The following is a 17845-nucleotide window of genomic DNA, read 5'->3' on the forward strand; positions in this document are numbered from 1 at the left end:
GCCAAACTTTTTTCCTCTCCTTCACAGCCCTCCATCCACCTCCATCCGCCTTCTGGTTACCAGCATCAGCTCGGGCAGAAACGCGACAAGATGGACAAGGACAAGCTTGCCCAACTGCTGCAGGCCAGCCAAGTTCGTAAGTCTCGCCTCCTCCGCGCCACCGTCGACCCGACAACTGCTTGTCCGTCCGCTGACCGCCATGCCCCCCTCCGCAGCCAACACGGAGACGGTCAAGGCCGTGACCGCCGACCTCCAGAAGAATTACTACTCCAAGACCGAGTCGCTCATCCTCCTGATCGAGGTCGCCCTCACCCACGATGAGGGTGGCATCCGACAGCTCGCTGCTGTCCAGGCCCTCCGTCTTGTCCCGAGGCACTGGGAGGCCACCCCGCAGGACAAGAAGCCCCTCGCTCGCTCCCATCTGCTCGAGGGCGCCCTCAAGGAGTCCTCCTCCAACATCCGCCACTGCCTGGCCCGTCTCGTCGCCGGCATCGTCGGCGTCGACATGGAGCAGGGCGACGGCGACGACTTCCTGAAGCAGCTTCTGCCCCTCAACAACAGCAACAACGTCGTCGCTCGCGAGGTTGGATCCTACATCCTCTTCGCCATGCTCGAGGATGACCCGACGCACTTCAGCGACCACACCCACCAGCTTCTTCAGCTCTTCCAGGCCCGCATCGAGGACCCCGAGAGCAAGGAGGTCCGCCTCAACGTGGTCCAGGCCATCGGTGCCATCCTCATGATCATCGAGCCCGATGAGGACCCCAAGGCCGTCGAGGCCATCCAGGCCTTCATCCCGAGCATCGTCAACATCCTCAAGGCCACCGTCGAGGCGGCCGACGAGGAGAGCTACAAGACCGTCTTCGAGGTCTTCCACTCCTTCCTCGCCTTCGACTCCGCCATGCTCGCCCTCCACCTGCGTGACCTCTTGCAGTTCATGATCGACCTCGCCGGCAACGCCAACGCCGAGGACGATGCCCGCACCCAGGCCCTCGGCTTCCTCATCCAGTGCGTCCGCTACCGCCGCATGAAGATCCAAGGCATGAAGGGCATGGGCGCCGAGCTCATGGTCAAGGCCATGCACATCATCACCGCCCTCGACACCGACGACGATGACGAGGACATGACCCCTGCCCGCACCGCCATCAGCCTCGTCGACGCCCTGTCCAACGAGCTGCCCCCGCGCCAGGTCATCGTCCCCCTGCTGGACCAGTTTCCCTCCTTCGCCACCCACCAGGACCCCGGCTTCCGCATGGCCGCCATGCTGGCGCTCGGAAACGCCGCAGAGGGAGCGCCTGACTTCATCTCGACGCAGCTGCAACCCCTGCTGCCGTCCATCATCAACCTCATCTGCGACGCCGACGACCGCGTTAGGCACGCCGCCCTCGTCGGCCTCATCCACCTCGCCGAGGAGATGGCCGACGAGATGGCTTCCCATCACGAGCAGATCATCGCCGCCGTCCTGAAGAACCTCGAGGCTGCCTCGCAGGGTCCCTCGGACAACAAGAAGAACGTGGCCATCATCCGCTGCGCCTGCGGCGCCTTGGATACCTTTGGCGACGGCATCGACACCAAGATCATGGCCCAGTACGGCCCGAACCTGATTGGTCCCATGGTCAAGCTCCTCGATCACGAGGACTACGGCGTCAAGGCTGCCGCCGCCTCCGCCATCGGCGCCATCGCCTCGTCGATGGAGAAGACCTTTGAGCCCTACTTCGAGGGCGTCATGAAGGCCCTCGGCAAGTTCGTCATGATCAAGGACAGTGAGGAGGCCATGGATCTGAGGAGCTCCACCTGCGACAGCCTGGGACGCATCGCCACCGCCGTCGGCGCCGAAGCCTTCCAGCCCTACGTCCTCGACCTCATGACGGCGAGCGAGGAGGCCCTCGGTCTCGACAACCCCCGCCTGAAGGAGACGAGCTTCATCCTGTGGTCCAACCTGTCCAAGGTCTACCACGAGCAGTTCGACCACTTCCTCGACGGCGTCTTCAAGGGCATCTTCGCCTCCCTCCAGCTCGAGGAGGAGGAGATTGACGTGCCCGGCATCGACGCCAGCCAGCTCTCCGACGGCGCCGTCGTCATCGGTGGTAAGCGTGTCAAGGTCAAGGTTCCCGACAACCAGGACGACCTGATCATCGCCACCGGCGGTGACGACGACTGGGACGAGATGGAAGACTTTGACGACCTCGGCGCCGTCACCGCCGTCGCCCTCGAGCAAGAGATTGCCCTCGACGTTCTCGGCGACGTCATCTCCAACTCGTGCAACAGCAGCAACCTCGAGGCCTACGCCATGAAGGCCATGCAGACTGTCGTGCCCTTTGCCGAGCACACCTACGAGGGCTGCCGCAAGACGGCCATCTCGACCCTGTGGCGCATCTACGCCCGCGTCTTCCAGGTCTGGGAGGAGAGCGCCGGCGTGAAGTGGCAGGCCGGCCTGCCGCCCAACCCGACTCCGCCGCCGTCGATTGCCAAGATGGCCGAGGCCTTGCACAAGGCGACCATGAGCATATGGACCGAGGATGGCGAGCGGTACGTCCCTTCTCTACTCCCCCTTCGTCCTGCTCTGCTTCAAAATGATGAATACCTTGCGTTATACCCAGCTCACTCAGACGCATTTTATGCGGTTGCTGAGAAAGCGTCTAATCTACTCCTGATTCTTGTTGCCCATTCTCTCGTTGCCGCATCGAATTTCTGCTGGCCGAGACGACGACGCTGACTTGGCATAGGACTGTCGTCACCGACATCAACCGCAATGTCGCCGCCACCCTCAAGGCGTGCGGCCCCGCCGTCTTGCTTGCCGATGGGGGCTTCCTGCAGGAGATGGTGTCCATTGTCAGCCTCATCATCACTCGCTCGCACCCCTGCCAGCAGGATCTGGGTGATGAGCTGGAGGACCTCGAGACGGACGAGGGCCAGTCCGAGTTTGACTGGCTCGTCATCGACACGGCCCTTGACGTTGTCGTCGGCCTCGCCGCCGCCCTCGGCTCCGACTTTGGCGAGTTGTGGAAGATCTTCGAGAAGCCTGTGCTCAAGCTGGCCAGCTCCACCGAGGATCTGCACCGCTCCACCGCCGTCGGCACCATTGCCGAGATGACCAAGTACGTCGGTGCCGGCATCACACCCTTCACCGAATCGGTCTGCCAGGCCCTGGCGCGCCGCCTGTCGGATCCTGACCCTCTGGCCAAGTCTAACGCGGCCTATGCCATGGGTCTGCTGATCCTGAACTCCAACGACACGAACAAGACGATCCCCCTGTACCCTCAGCTGTGGGAGAAGCTTGAGCCGCTCCTATCCCTGCAGGAGATGCGCATGACGGATAACGTATCCGGTTGCCTGTCCCGAATGATGATGAAGCATCCCGACGGCGGTTTTGTCGCTCAGGCGCTGCCCGCCATTGTCAACGTCCTTCCCCTGACCGAGGACTACGAGGAGAACGAGCCGATCTTCCAGAACATCTACAAGCTCTATGAGCAAGGCAACGAAACGGTCCAGCAGCTGACGCCCCAGCTGGTTGGCATTTTCGAAAAGGTCATGGCCGCGCCGGAGGATCAGCTGGAGAATGATACCCGGGAGATGCTGCGGAGGACGGTGCAGATGCTGTACAAGGCGAAGCCAGACTTGGTGTCTGCCAATTTGCTGCAGCTGGCTGGCGCGCAGTAAGTGAATGAGGACACGAGACATGAACCTTGATGAGCAAAACAGACGGTGGAGATTTATACCTTGAACGAGTTTAATACATATCCTGTTCCATTTCCCTGCCAACTTGTCAATGGAACGGTCCTTGATACGTCGTGTCGTGTCAATGCCGCCTCATGAGATCCATCATCTTCTCCCGTACATTCAAGCCTAGAATACGGGTACATGATGAGTCGCACGGGAAACCGTTCCGAGTTTCCATTGAACAACACATCTATCTACAACTAAGTACTTTGACTGCTTATTGCTACCTAGACTGCCTATGTGACCTGCTTCAGCATGAATGGGGGCATAATCAGAAACAAAAATGCTAACGCCTGCCATGAGAGCCGAAGTAGTCGGTGGCTTCCTCCATGATCATCAATGCTACCAAATGCGCTTCGCCACCATCTCGTAACGCCACACTCCTTGGTACTCGCCCTTGCCGCCAGCGTCTTTGTTTCTCGTGAGACCTTCCGTCTTGTCCACGTTGATCCAGCGTCGCTTGTCTTCGCCGACCTCGACGTCGGCCCGACCACCCACCCGACTGCCCTGCGCGTCGTAGGACTCGGGTTCGGCGAGGCCTCGCGCAATCAGGGCCTCCTTCTGCTTCATGGCAGAGTATCGGTTACGCGCGTACTTGAGCAGCACCATGCCGAGGAGCAGTTTGAGCATGAGGAGAACAAGGAAGGCGATGAAGAAGACGACGACCATGGTGAGGGCGGCGATTACATCGTCAGACGTCCAAGAGTACCACCGACGCGAATTCAGGGGCGAACCGTAGGGGTAGCCAAAGGTGGCGCGTCCGAGCGACGTCCGAAGCAGCGTATCGAACCGGTTGAGGGCCGCCATCATGGCGGGAGACGTCGGCGTCGCAGACTCCTCACTAAGGGACGTCTGCGTCGAGGGCGGCGCCGGCATCGGGATGTGGGTCGACAGGAACATGTGGTAGGTCTGGATCGACGCACGAATGAAGAGGCACGACAGCGGGATGACGGCGAGTCCGAGTCGTCGGGTGAGAGATGGTGCGACAAAGGCCTGTCCTGTCAGTTCGCGTCGACGCCGCGGGGCGGGCTCGACTTACATTCGTGTAGTAATCCTTGCAGAGGATGTCGAGGGTCCGACTGTAAAAGGCGGGCTTGATGTTGTTGAACTTGGTCACGTACGCGTGCTTGATGGTGTCGACAAGCATCTCGCTGCCGATAACGATCAAGAAGGGCGACAGGACCTCCCCAGACATTATCCACGACGGCAAGAAGGTAAAGCTAGGCGGCAGGACGGACGATGAGCGGTTTGGCGTCGATCCGGAGATGTCCTCGAGTACCGAGTCGGAGCCCGCTCCTGGAACGGAGAGGCCGCCCACCTCGACGATGTTTCGCATGCCAATGATGAGCAGCATGATCCAGAGATGGAAGCGCTCCACAATGTCGGCGCAGGTGAGCTGGAACAGGTTGTCCTTCTCGAAGCGCTTGAAGACAGTGCTTTTGATCTCGACAAACTGGTTGGACAGCAGGAGGGTGAGGAGCGCGTTGGAGTACGAGTTGACGGCCACGTTCAGGGTGATGACCTGGTAGTAGAGGGAGATGGAGTGGAGGCAGTTGTATGACAAGGCGAGCATGAACATGCCGAGCGGCAAGAGGACCTTGGAGCGGCCCATGGCGTTTCGCGACAGCGTCTCGGTGCTGAAGAGGCACTCGAGAATGTCCTGGCCGAGGGCGGAGAGGAGTCGGTCGCCGACCTCGAGGATGTTGTAGATGACGTACAGCTTGATGGCGGACTGGGCGCGGATGAAGTGGTACATGCGGCTCGCATCGAGGGTCATGAGAGCGAGGGAGCTGCAGGCGATGACGGCACCCTGCAGTAGGTCCGCCTTGTGAAAGGCCGAGAGGGTAGAAGGCGTCGATCTGGCCCTCCGCTGCCGAAAGGTACCGGTCTTCGGTCCGGGGTCGCGGGAGCCAAGGGCCATCCTCGGCTGCTCGGCCTTGGCGTCGATGCGCAGGTCCGACCTCGGATTCTGCAGGCGCTCGCGGGCGGCCGAAGGTGTCCCATTCTCCACGACGGGTTCGCTCGCGACGCTTCGGCCCCTCGATCTCGGTCTCTCGGGCTCCGAGCCGACGGCGGCAGAGACGTCGGTCAGCAGGAGGCCTCTGTCGCGCCGCCCTCGTCGCCACAGTCGTCGCCCGCCATTCCAGAAGAAAGCGAGGAGGCGGATCAATTTCTTGCCCGCGGCATCGGCCCACCACTTGACCAGCACGGCCAGGGCTATGACAAACCTGATGGGTAAAATGGTGAAGGTGTAGAGCCAAGCGTCGAGACAGGCCAAGGCACCAAAGTACAGCGTCCTTTCGAGATAGGGGGGCATGAGAAGGACGTTCTTGAGTCGCTCGAATTTGATGGCGTTGGACTCGTACGGCATGTCGCTGAAGTAAGACTGGTGGACATATAGCGGGCTGGGTCGTTGAGCGGCCAGCTCGAGCTGCAGGTGGGTCGGCAGAGACATGGGAGGGAGCGGTATCATGGACGGCATCGGGGAGGGCGGTCGCGGAGAGGAAGCCGGCTTCGCCGTCGGAGGAGCCATGGCGCCATGGACGGCGGCGGGGCCCGTCTTGCTGGCGGGCGAGTACGACGGGTGGTCGAAAATGTTGTAGGTGCCGGTTCCGTCACTGTTCAGGTTCAAAGGCGGCGGCCTGCCGGGTGGGTGGGAAAGGAAGGAATAGACGTCGGACAATGCAGAGTAGGGCGAGGCGTCGACGGACTGGATGCGGGACGTCGGGGGCGTCGACAGGGTCCGCGGGGATGGCGAGTGCAGCGATCGATGTCGAGTGTCCATGGACTCCCAACGGCCTCTTCCTCGCGATTCTGGATGAGGACTGCTGGCGTGAAGGAATCCGTTGAAGGCAGAGTCGGCCAGCGGCAGGGGAGAATAGTGTCGGAAGGCGTCGCGTGGGAGAGAGGAGCGCCAGGCGAGGTCCTGGTCGACCGAGGCGCGGTGGGGAGGCGCCGGGGCGATGGGTAGAGACTCGGGCGAGTTCATCAGCTCCTGCATCTCGGCAGCGGACAGCTTGTGGACGCTGTCCTGGCTCTGCGTCTTTTTGATGCATCTGCTCCCGCTGAGCCTTGGCGGCGGCGGCGGCGGCGGCTGGTGCTGCTGGTGCTGCAGTTGTTGAGAGCGATGGTTGGAAATCTGGCCATTGTCGGGCATCTGGCCATTGTTGGGTCCCGAGGCTGCGGGCGACGTGGAGCGGCCCCGGCTTTGGCTTCGATGCCTCGAATGACCATGACGCATATCCAGATGGCTCGACTCGGCAGCGTCGCCGTGAGGGTAGGGTGCCGGCGTCGACGAAGGATCCATCGTCGAAGTCAGCGATGGGGGCTGCTGGTTCGAAATGATGGGATTCGCCGCGGCCGCCATCACTGCGTCTGCTGCACCATCTCCACCCGTGCCTTTGTGCTCGTGCTCGCGGGCGTTGTCGAGCTCGGCGTCTTGCTCGTGACGGGTAAAGCGAAAGGATGCAGAAAATGGGGGGGGGCACTAGCAAAGGATGGTGCAAGGTTGAGGGTGCGTTTGGTGCGTGCGTTTGGTGCGTGGGTTGGGTGCGTGGGTTGGGTGCGTGAGTCGGGTGCGTGCGTGTGGTTGGCAGCAGCAGGCAGCCGTCTTTGGTCGACGTTGGCGGCGGACACCTATTACAAGCGTACTTGGACTATTATAGTGAGTGGCAGACAGGCATTGTGGCAGGCAAGTATAGTGACGGGCCGGCATGCCTGTACTTGGCGGCAGCGACGAGGCCTTGTAATTACTGGCAGCAGCGCAGGCCTTTCCCCCAAATGCATTGGCGCGCCAGGCCTGAAACAGACTGCCGCACCGCCTGCCAGGCCTTGTGCTGCCAGCGGATGATGATGGTAGGCCGGATCGAGGGCAGGCAGGTGGGGAAGGCACTAAATAACACCTCATCGTGTCTCGGAGCGGGTCCAGCCGTCGTTGTCGACGCCTCGGTCAGCTATCGAGCAAACTATCGAGTCACCCATCGCGCTCTCCTCCATATCGGCAGCGTGCAGAAGTGCCATCGTCGTCACCATGAGGTTCGCAGGTCACGGTGATGGGGAAAGTGCTCGACGCAAATCATGAGGCGGAGACGGGCCTCGTGCGCCTCGTGCAACAGTCTCATCCTCACCACCATGAGGCTCGTTCACCCCGCACGAGGACGGGAAAAGCGCTCGACGACAATGGCGATGGAGATTGGCATCGTTCATTTCCTCCCCGAAGGCCTGTATATATATTCAGTTGCACGAGACACATGCGTATGGGAATTATTGGTGCAATTCAAGTTGGCCGACTACGTTTCCTGCTCGGCTGCGTTGCGAGACTTGACGGTCCAAACAAGCAGGGCGCTTATGTTGTTGTCGAGGGAGGGAGCTATTTGGTTCGGCCCTTCCCTCTCACAAAAGAGAATGCCGTCGGCTGCGACGGTCCCCGCCGTCGGCGTCGAGAAATTCGTCGAACCAGGTGACGGCCTGGCGAAAGGCTTCCCTCTTGGCGAACCTCTGGACACGCACCTCCTGCTTGCCCCGTACGGCGAAGCCGTGGGAGACGCCGCTGTAGAGGGTCATCTGGTAGGGTTGGCCGGTCTTGGCCAAGATCTCCTCGCTCCTGCGACGCTTCTCCGGCGGGAAGATCTGGTCCGTCTCGGCGGCGGCGATGGAGAGCGGGCCGCCGATGGCCGCGAGCTCGTCCTCCTCGACGAAGGAGGGGTGGGCGACGAAGCCAACGTCGATGGCGTCCTTCAAGTGCCGAACGACGTACTGTCGGTTCGAACATGACAAGGTTAGCCTCGTCGAGCCACTCGAGGGGTTTGACCTGGGGTCTTTTTTGCGTCGTTATTCACCTTGGCGCCAAAGCAGTATCCGACGGCGGCAATCTTGTCGACGCCGAGCTCCCGTAGCGCCTTGACGCCCTTGACGACAATGGGATCGACATGCTCGGCCGTGTGTGGCCTCCTGCCGTCGGTGCCGCGCTCGAGCCAGTCGAAGAACTGGAAGCCTTTGGGCGGGTTGGGCGGCACGGCGTCACCGTCGAACAGGTCGACGACGAGCGTCGTGTATCCGCTGGCAGCGAAGCCGTCGGCGATGAGCTTGCTGTTCTGCCAGATGCCGATGACGTCCGGCAGGTAGAGGATCCCGCAGCCTTTGCGCGCCCTGCTGCCGGTCGCCTTGGCTACGTAGGCCTCGACTCTGCCGTCGTCGATCTTGATGGACTCTCCGGAAGGCGTGCCGCTAGGTGATGCCGTTGTGAGCTCTGGATGGGACCATGGCCGTGTAGCCGCAACACACGATGGCGGGGAAGACGTACGCAAAGAGGGTGCCGACGGCGCAGCATTCGGCGGGAGGGTGGGACGCCATTTGGACCCTCTCGGTCGGTGTGTTGGAGAGGCTTCCTGCGATGGCCGGCGTCCAGGGCGGCGGGGCGCAATATGTTGGCGTTTCAGCTTCCTACGTGACGCTTTCTTTTAACGGGGCGTGCCTGTTGCTCCTCCGCCTGCGCAAGATGTGTCGGGTGGATAGAGACGAGGTGAGGTTGCTTGCTGACGCTGTGATGACTATTTATGAGAAATCCTTCACGGAGGACGGAGTAGCTCGTTCGAGTGGGCGTGGCAGCTTGTACTCCGTACAAGTGCGGTATTACGTGCAGGTGTCGTCGAATGTGCATGTACACCTGCATGACCACGCCTACAGCACATACATTCATGCCATACCAGGAGGATCATGGACCATCTCCTACCTCCACCTCGACGTCGCATCGGCACCGACACGAGCCGGGGATCCAAATACAGGTACAAATACACCCACGGAGCACCACCACTTGGTAATACGCATGCGTCACCGACATCGACACAGTGAGCTTACGAATAGGTGCTCCGTGCCAAGTCGGTTGCCATTTGTGGACGGCGAAAGGCATCAGCGAGTGGCACGTCTTGCTTCGTTGTCGTCGCACCCGAACACGGGACGAGGACGGGGTCGAGCATCATCTGGCTTCGATGATTTATTTCTGCTTTGCTTTATCTTGTCCGTAAGCTCTTTGGCTTCCGCTTCTTGAACATGACTGGTGCCACGACGGTTGGTGCCTCTTTGGCCTCGTCCTGGTTGTCGGGGAACGGCTCTGGCCCCGTCTCGGGCTCCTCCTTGACGCGAACTTGCTGCTTGGCCTCCCCCGTCTGTCCCTCGTGGGCCTCGTCCCCATCGTGCGGCTCATCCTTGACCGTCCGGTCCTGCGGCTCATCCTTCACCGCCCCGTCCTGCGCCGTCTTCTCGTCGAGTGCCGTCTCGCCGTCCTCCTTCTTCACCCCGACCTCCTCATCCTCTTTCTTCTTGGCCTCGCCCTTGAGCGGGATGGTGGCGGCCGAGAGCAGCGCATCCAGCTCGGCGTCCTCCTCCTCGGGCATCGCCTTCGAGTCCCGACCCCATCGGCGCGGCTTCTTGAAGAGCGATCGGACGGCATCCTCCTCCTCGCGCCGCAGCGCCTTTGCCTCGTCCTCGTCCTCGTCGCCGTCGGCATTGGCGCTCCGCTTGCGAACCCCCGTGGCCGCGCGAGCGGATTCGGCTTCCTTGTCGCCGAGGACTCGCGTCTGCGTCACCGTCCACTCGCCCGCCATGGCCATCTCTGGCCGCAGCTCCGAAGGCATGGCGACGCCCATGACGGCGAGCTGCTCCCTTTGGCGCTGGCGCTCGGCATCGAGCGGTGTCGTGTTCGCATTCGTGCTGCTGGTCGTGCCGTAACTGCTGTAGGCTCGTGATGGTGCGGATGACTTGTCACCCGAGACGACGCCGTTGAGTCGTGCAATCTCCTGCTTCGCTCGCTCCTTGTCCCGCTCTTCTCGCTCGTGGTTGCGGTGTATGTCCCGCAGCGCGCGCTTCACCGCCCCCTGGTGCCGACCGGTCGCTTCATGATTCTGTCGCTCGAGCTTCGTGTCGCGCACGTAGCAGGAGCAGTGCTTGCACCAGTATTTCGGTGTGGACTTCCAGTATTCCGACATGCTCGCTCGCTTCGTCGGCGTTGTGCCGCGTCGGGCGTCTAGAAGGAACCAGTGGGGGAAGCCAAGGGACGATGGCTGGGAAGATGGATGAATGTCGTACGAACCCGGAGTCCTGTTGAATGATTTACGCGAGAGGGGACGAAGCACAGAGTACCAGTCAATAGGTGTAGGTCGGGCGAAAAAAAAAACCCTTACGTCATCCTGGTTGGCATCGACGGAGTACGGAGCACTGTAATTACGGAGTCATCACTAATAATAATAATAATTATCCGTCAACCCCAAGGTACGTCGATGTACAGTCATGCCACCACCAAGAGCGTACGAACAGTGCCGCGTCCGTCGCTTGCGTTCTTTCATGAGAAAAGACTTGCACTCACGGGAGAATATGGCTTGTACTTTAGTTGTCGTTTGATTAAATATACACAAAAAAATTACAACTATTGGGGTAACACTACATCATTCTCCTTCCGGTGCTCGCTGCATATCGACCCCATCGTCCAGCGACCATCGCCCAGCGATCGTCGTCCAGCGTCTAGCGTCTAGCGTCCAGCGTCCAGCGTCCAGCGTCCAGCGTCCAGCGTCCAGCGTCCAGCGTCCAGCGTCCAGCGTCCAGCGTCCAGCGTCCAGCGTCCAGCGTCCAGCGTCCAGCGTCCAGCGTCCAGCGTCCAGCGTCCAGCGTCCAGCGTCCAGCGTCCAGCGTCCAGCGTCCAGCGTCCAGCGTCCAGCGTCCAGCGTCCAGCGTCCAGCGTCCATCGATCCTACTCGGCAGCCCCGTCGACATTGTGCCGCGAGCATGGCGCAACGGCGACAAATGTCCACGTCGATGTCGAAGGATGTTCCATCCATGACGGTGCATTACCGGAACGATCCGATCCGGTTTATCGGCGGACGGCGGACCAACCAAGCGGCCCGGGGGTATCTTCTTCCCTTGCGAGATTCAAGCGTACGAAAAGAGGAGGGCGACGAGAACGACGCCGAGAGCGGCCATGAGGAAAGTGGGTCGCTCCTTGGACGCCGCGGCGGTGGTGACCAAGCGGGTGGTGCCCTTGGGCCCCAATCCATCGCTGGGCTGGCTCGCAGACGGCGCCGTGGACGAGGCGCTGCCGACGGTGCCGGTGCCGGTGCCGGCGGCGGCGGCGTTGGAGACGGTGCCGGTCGGGTATCGGGGCTGCTCTTGCGCGTTCTGACCGGCCGGCGCCGTGGCAACGTGGATCGGAGCTTGGGCGCACGGCGTCGAGTGGATCTGAATTTGGCCGTCGGCAATCTGGCATATGGGGTAGGCGACGCTCGTCGAGCAATTCTTGTGTTGACCGTTGGACAGGCCCTTGACGACGTTTGTCGGTAGTATCTCGGTTTGGCCCAGGTTCGAGTTGTTCGCGTCGTTTGCGTCGTCGGAACCGTCTGCATCTTCTGCGTCGAGAGGAGGGGGGTGGCTGTCCTCGTCACCGCCGTCCTCGTCACCGCCGTCCTCGCAGGGCATGGCGACGATCTCGACGGGCTCGCACTGAGGGGCCCAATGGCGGTCGTAGAGGTTGTAGAAGTTGCCGGACTGGCAGCGGTAGAAGACGGTGGTCGGGCCGAGGGCGAGGGAGCCGTTTGTGCAGTAGGAGAAGCCGGCGGTGAAGATGGCACCTGACTGGGGCGGGCCGTCGAACTGGAGCTGGAAGCTCGACGAGATGTAGCCGGTTCGGTCCTTGGAGTCGGTGAGGACGCTGTCGGCGAGGGTCAGGACCAGCGTCTTGTCGCTGTTGCAGGTCGTCGCGCGCTTCTAGAATGGCGGAAGAGGAGAGAGCAGGTCAGACGGTGGGACGAGGCGGAGCGGAGCGGAGCTGTCAGGCGTGGAGGGCTTTACCTTGACGACGACGTTGCGCTTGGCCACGGCCGGCGTGACAGAGTAGATGGTGACCTCGAACTTGCCGTCGTGCGACGGACCGCAGCCCGCGGGGGCGGCACCGTCGGGCTTGGCCGTGTTGGCCACGGCGGCGGCGGCGAAGGAGTTGGCGGCGAGGCCGACAAAGGCCAGGGGCGTCCACTTCATGACGGCGGTGGTGAAGGCGGTGGTGAAGGCGGCGGTGAAGGGTGATGTGCTGGCGGTGCTGGCGGTGGCTGCGAGAGTCGGACACTGTCAGCAACGTCACTCTCTCCATGCTTTGCCTTGACCATCCTTTTCGCCACGACATTGCATCGCATCGCATAATCGCATCACAGCATCACAAGGCGCGCACGGCAGCTCGTCTCGAGACCCAAGGATAAAGGACAAGGCGGGGGCCGAGTCGCGAGGGGGGGTACGACATGGTTCGAGGGTCGACGGGCGCGACCAGGATGGAGGATTCATGGTGCCTACCTGCTTCCGTGCCGTTCCGAGGGCAACGCGACAGATTCAATGCACGGCACGCGATGGGCGTCGGAGCGATGGAATCCTTCCCGCCGCAATCGTCGGTCGAGAGAACGGTCGATCGGGGGGGTCGGTGCCAGGAGGGTTGTGGAGGTAGCGAGCGATGCTTCTGGCGCAACGGCGTGAGGCAAATCACAGGTCCGGGCGAGAGCGAGAGCGAATGTCGAGACGGGTTTGGGACGAGGGAGGCGTGGTGAGATGAGGTCAACAAGGCTTGGGGGCAGTGGGAAGATGACGGTCTATATCTCATGGCGGCACGCTCGACGGTCCCGGACGGAGTGGAGGCTGGACGCTTCCCATGCTGCTCGGTCCGGCCAAGCAATCGCGGACGAGCAGGAGGTGCCTGGCTCGCAGGGGCCCTCGTGGCTGCTGCTCCGTACCGCTCAAGGCCATACAGGAACTAGAGGGCCAGTATACATGTTGCAATCCTTGGTTCCGCATCGGTCAGCCGATGCCGGCCACCGGGGTACCAAGACCACCACCGAGGCAGCTCAGGTTGACGAGGGACGAGGAAGACCAGATGTCCTCCCGACAGGATAGGCCTCAGTACACGTACACCTCCTGTACCTGCGACCGCTGGGCTGGCCCGCCCCACCGCTAGTCTAGTCCGGCCGGTCGAGGGTGCGGAGTCCGGACGAGGAGCGCGGCCCCCATCCGGCGTCAAGGCGCCGGCGAAGGGGTTGAGTGGGTTCGTCCGGCCGAAGCAAGGCGCCAGCGGCTAACCCACGCGCGTTCCTCGTCGCAGCCTCGCTTCATGCATCCTCCTCTCCAACCCTCCCTCCCCTCCCTCACTGCCCTCCCGTGCTCGCGCTCGGCGATGGCCTCACGGTGCGTGGCACTGTCAATCCATGCGTCCACAGCTTGGCACCATGGGCGGGAACGGCCAGGCGTCGACGGTTCGGATGAGACGGCAGCACGCTTCACCGCACCACGCTTCCATCACACTTGCACCGCACTTTCGGCGCATTTCCACGGCGGTTCCGCGCCATTCGTCCACTAATGCCGTCCACTTTCACCATGCTTCCATGCACTTCTACGGCACTTCCACTGCACTTCCACTGCACCGTCCGCTGCACTTCCACCACAGTTCCAGTGCCCTTCCACTACCCATCCCCCACACTTCCACCTTGCGTCCACTAAGCTTCCGCTACCCTTCCACGACACCCGCCATGCTGCCACACACCCCTCCACTGCACGTCCACGACACCCACTGTGCACGGCGCCCACGTGAATGCGCACCGACATGGCGGCTGCCCGACAAAGTTGTCGCGCCGTCGCCCGGCGCCATGTCTGAAAAGAATCGTCACCGCTCACGCATGTCCTCCGATCGGCATTGGTCCTCGACGCACTGATCTTCATCCGCATCGTCCTTCAGGCACGAGACGATGCGGCCCTCGACATCGTAGGCGGCGGCGTACGGATCGTACTGTGCGGCAAGCTCAGCGCCCTCGCTTGGCTCATTCGGCACACCTCCCTTGCCCAGGCCATCAACGATGGGTGCGTCGCGAGCCAGGACGGAAAAGGCGCTTGGCAACCCGAAGAATAATATCGGTAGCTCTCGGCAGCCTCTTCCCCAGCCTCGTCGGCGTCGGCCTGTGGCATGGATTGGCATTGATCGGGGTCGATAGACGATACTGCATTGTCGAGGGGCAGCCACGTGGGGGCCTGGCGCCGTGCGTCAGTCCGTCGACGACATATCTGGCTGCGGACGACGGCCCGCCTCGAGGGCAAATCTCCGCCGTCGTGAAGCAAGCCAACGTCCACGGTGCAGACAGCAAGGCGTCCATCGGCTCTGCTGCGGTTCCTTTCTTCCCTTCCATCGCTCACGCTCGCCCCATCTTCGCTTCGTCTCTAGCTCGTCCATGGCCGATCGATGATGCGGGAGACGTTCCGGACCTCAATTGGATCTGATCCAAAAAATGACGGCTGCATGGTCCGTCCATGACGGCGGCTCACCGCACGTGGCTCAAGAGGGCGGGCCAGGCGACTGGTGTGCATCGACGGCGAAGACGGACGCTAAACACTCACACCACTGTCAGCCAGCCGTATGCCAGCCCTCGAGGACCCTGCGTGCCGCGTCTGGCTCTCTCCGCTCCGCGGGGGAGGGGGGTCAAGGGAGCGCCTGGCGTGCGTTGCCCTTGGCCCTTTCTCCCTTTGTCGCGAGTTTTCACGGGAGGGGGTGAAGGGGTGAAATGCGGTGACGATGGGGAACCAGCGGGCAGTTGGCGGCTGATGAGGCTAGCAGGTGTCGAGTAGCGCTGCAGCATATAAGAAAGTACTAGGTAAGTAGGTGTAGATAGGCGCGGGTCCGCCCGTGACGGTTTGCGGCCTTGGCACGTGCGTCGAGCACACTTGCAGGGCCCATCGGTTCCGTGGCGGCCCTGTCGCTTCACTCCATCGTACTTGGGCGTAGTTTGCAGCCAATGCGCTCGCTGACCGTCACTGCTGCATAGCAGGGAGTGTGCCGTAAAACGAGCCTGCTAACCTAGGAATGCCTCGCCCGCTAGCCCCATTGGCCGCCATTCCAGCATGCCACTAGAATGGTTGGTGCTTAGTGCTACGGCGTGATGGCACTGTACTGATAGGTCCTCAGGGTAATACGACCTACGAGTCAGTGGTCAATCAATCCCCCTCATTCCATTTCAGCGTTTCAGGAAGTCTCCAAACGTCAGCCGACCACTGTAGGTGCCCGTGAGCCGGCAAGGTAACCATCTGATCATGAGCTTGAGAGCCCGCGACAGAGAGCCTTGCATCAGCCTCCCATCAATCCATGTTATTCAGTCAATGTGCAGCCTGGCCGAGGAGCCAAAAAAAAAAAAAAAAGAAGCGCAGATTCCGACGACATGTAGCAATCAGTCAGTCCTTCATTCCATGTGCAGCTTGGGCAAGACGAAACAGACATGCTTCCGACGACATCAATCAAAGTCCTTCATTCGAAACGCCGTCTAGACAATATGAGAAGAAAAGAAAAAAGACCCCGATGACTGGAAGGTCCTGAACATGCTGAATCTATTCTGAAAATGTCCGGACGCATTCTTCTCTTCAGCCTGGCCGAGACCGCTGGCGCGCAACAACAGGCTCCCAGCACCATGGGTGGTGGGTGACTGTTCAGAGCACACCAAGGACTGAGTGCTTGCACCGAATCGTGAACAGGAGCAGAGGTGGCGTGCCACCCGTCCGTACTCGACTCGTAACTCCCATGTCGGCGGGCCGCCGAAGCATCGGACTAGCCCGACCACTGGACGGATCCTTCGGATCTGCGTCGTCGTCCTCTCATATTCTCGTCGTCGACGAGTGCATATGTACCCAATGCTACTGTCATTGGTGTTGATAGGTAAAGTTACTACTAACCTACCAGTCCAGCACTAACCTTACCTACTAGGTTAGTAGTATACTATTAGTACCCAGGTAGTGGATGGCTCTCGATACAATCGATCCCCCCCGCCCCGCCTACTGCACTTTGTGCTTGGGAACATAACACCTAGGGCAAAACTACAGTACTTACAGTGCATGTACGTTCCCAAGGTATTATGGTATTACCGAGTACTCGCATGTACTGTACTTTGCGAGTTTCGTCCAAAGTTCCCCGCTAGGCCGTTCAACACCAACTTCTGCCTGTTTCGGTCCCTTCTCTGCTGCCCCATCCATGTGCATCACCCCTCCGTCTCATTGCCAACGACCAGCCATAGGATCGTCGTCATTCGAAACAATCGGCCATGCCCAGCTCCACCAAGCCGAGTTGTCTCAGCCTCGGCAAATGGCAGGGAACAATGCAGAACCAAGTACGGAGCGCTCTCACTGTGCGCCCAGCACTCGATTCATACCGCCAGCAAGTTCTGCTGGTGACTACCATCCGTCCAAGTCCCAGCACGCGCACAGTGCAAGTATTTATCGGTGGCTAGTGCTCCCAGCCTTGCTCGATTCGTCAAAGGTACGGTGCCACGCAATCGCCAACACCATCCGTCCCAACGTGATCGTTGCCATCAAAGTTTGCAAACCGACTCGTTTCAGCCTCAAAAGTGACCTTCCCCTGGATGCAGCCGCCGGAGCTTACCAAATTCTGCAATGCCTAATTACCTAGCACCTACAACAACATGCTGCTGTACTCCGTACGCCATTACTAATTACACCCGATGCTCCACATGCCCGACGGTAGGAGTCGAACTCTACTGCATCAGGTCGCCCTACTCGCTTTCCTCGAGACGCTTTCCTTGAGAGTACGCATCGTGAGGGTGTCTCTGTTGCTCAAATATACACATACGGTGTTGAAGCCTTCTCTACTAATGAGACGCAGCTATTCTTAGATCGGATTGAAGCGGTCAACGGCTGTAAAGACCTAGAAACTCACCATTCATCACCACCACAGGTGCAAGCACCTTGCATTCACCTAATGAATGTTACATGATCCATATTTGCACCTAAGTACAGTACAAATACGGATAACTTACAGAGTACTTGTACATCCTACCACGACTCCGTAGATGTGACGGTATTACCAAAAATCCGAATACACTCAAGTGCTAATTTTAATCTACTCGGCTTGTCAATATATACGCCGTCTTCCATACAAGAAATCTGTAATTACTGCCGTACTGCCGTTGCTATGCTGCTGACTAAGCACTCTCCGATCGAAATCTCTCCCTACGGTATTAATTACTGCAGGGTAGCTGAGGTCATAGGAGGCATCACGTACAGATCGACTCACACTCGGTACACCTAGGGCACGTTTCCTTCATGAATACCGTCA

The 17845-nt window shown here is 60.6% G+C and overlaps 5 protein-coding genes across 5 annotated transcripts; 1 reads left to right on the plus strand and 4 right to left on the minus strand.

Moving 5' to 3' along the window:
- Nucleotides 1-90: 90 nt before the first annotated feature.
- On the plus strand, nt 91-3660 carry DCS_02215 (karyopherin Kap123; the record flags this gene model as incomplete). The annotated part of the gene is made up of 3 exons (XM_040799543.1): nt 91-136; nt 216-2529; nt 2727-3660. The coding sequence occupies 3 exons, from the start codon at nt 91-93 to the stop codon at nt 3658-3660; spliced, it is 3294 nt and encodes a 1097-aa protein (XP_040660426.1).
- A 402-nt stretch (nt 3661-4062) lies between these two features.
- Nucleotides 4063-7716, minus strand: DCS_02216 (Membrane protein,Tapt1/CMV receptor; the record flags this gene model as incomplete). The annotated part of the gene is made up of 3 exons (XM_040799544.1): nt 4063-4713; nt 4760-7158; nt 7698-7716. 3 exons carry the CDS (start codon nt 7714-7716, stop codon nt 4063-4065), a joined length of 3069 nt encoding a protein of 1022 aa, XP_040660427.1.
- A 396-nt stretch (nt 7717-8112) lies between these two features.
- DCS_02217 (dienelactone hydrolase) lies at nt 8113-9072 on the minus strand (the record flags this gene model as incomplete). Its single annotated transcript, XM_040799545.1, has 3 exons — nt 8113-8475; nt 8559-8946; nt 9023-9072. 3 exons carry the CDS (start codon nt 9070-9072, stop codon nt 8113-8115), a joined length of 801 nt encoding a protein of 266 aa, XP_040660428.1.
- A 656-nt stretch (nt 9073-9728) lies between these two features.
- DCS_02218 (uncharacterized protein) lies at nt 9729-12888 on the minus strand (the record flags this gene model as incomplete). The annotated part of the gene is made up of 5 exons (XM_040799546.1): nt 9729-10778; nt 10899-10932; nt 11651-12471; nt 12556-12809; nt 12864-12888. 5 exons carry the CDS (start codon nt 12886-12888, stop codon nt 9729-9731), a joined length of 2184 nt encoding a protein of 727 aa, XP_040660429.1.
- Nucleotides 12889-14401: 1513 nt separating this feature from the next.
- On the minus strand, nt 14402-14710 carry DCS_02219 (uncharacterized protein; the record flags this gene model as incomplete). The annotated part of the gene is made up of 1 exon (XM_040799547.1): nt 14402-14710. One exon carries the CDS (start codon nt 14708-14710, stop codon nt 14402-14404), a length of 309 nt encoding a protein of 102 aa, XP_040660430.1.
- Nucleotides 14711-17845: the final 3135 nt, after the last annotated feature.

The sequence above is a fragment of the Drechmeria coniospora genome, chromosome 01 (assembly GCF_001625195.1).
Source record: "Drechmeria coniospora strain ARSEF 6962 chromosome 01, whole genome shotgun sequence".
Taxonomy (NCBI): Eukaryota; Fungi; Ascomycota; class Sordariomycetes; order Hypocreales; family Ophiocordycipitaceae; genus Drechmeria; species Drechmeria coniospora.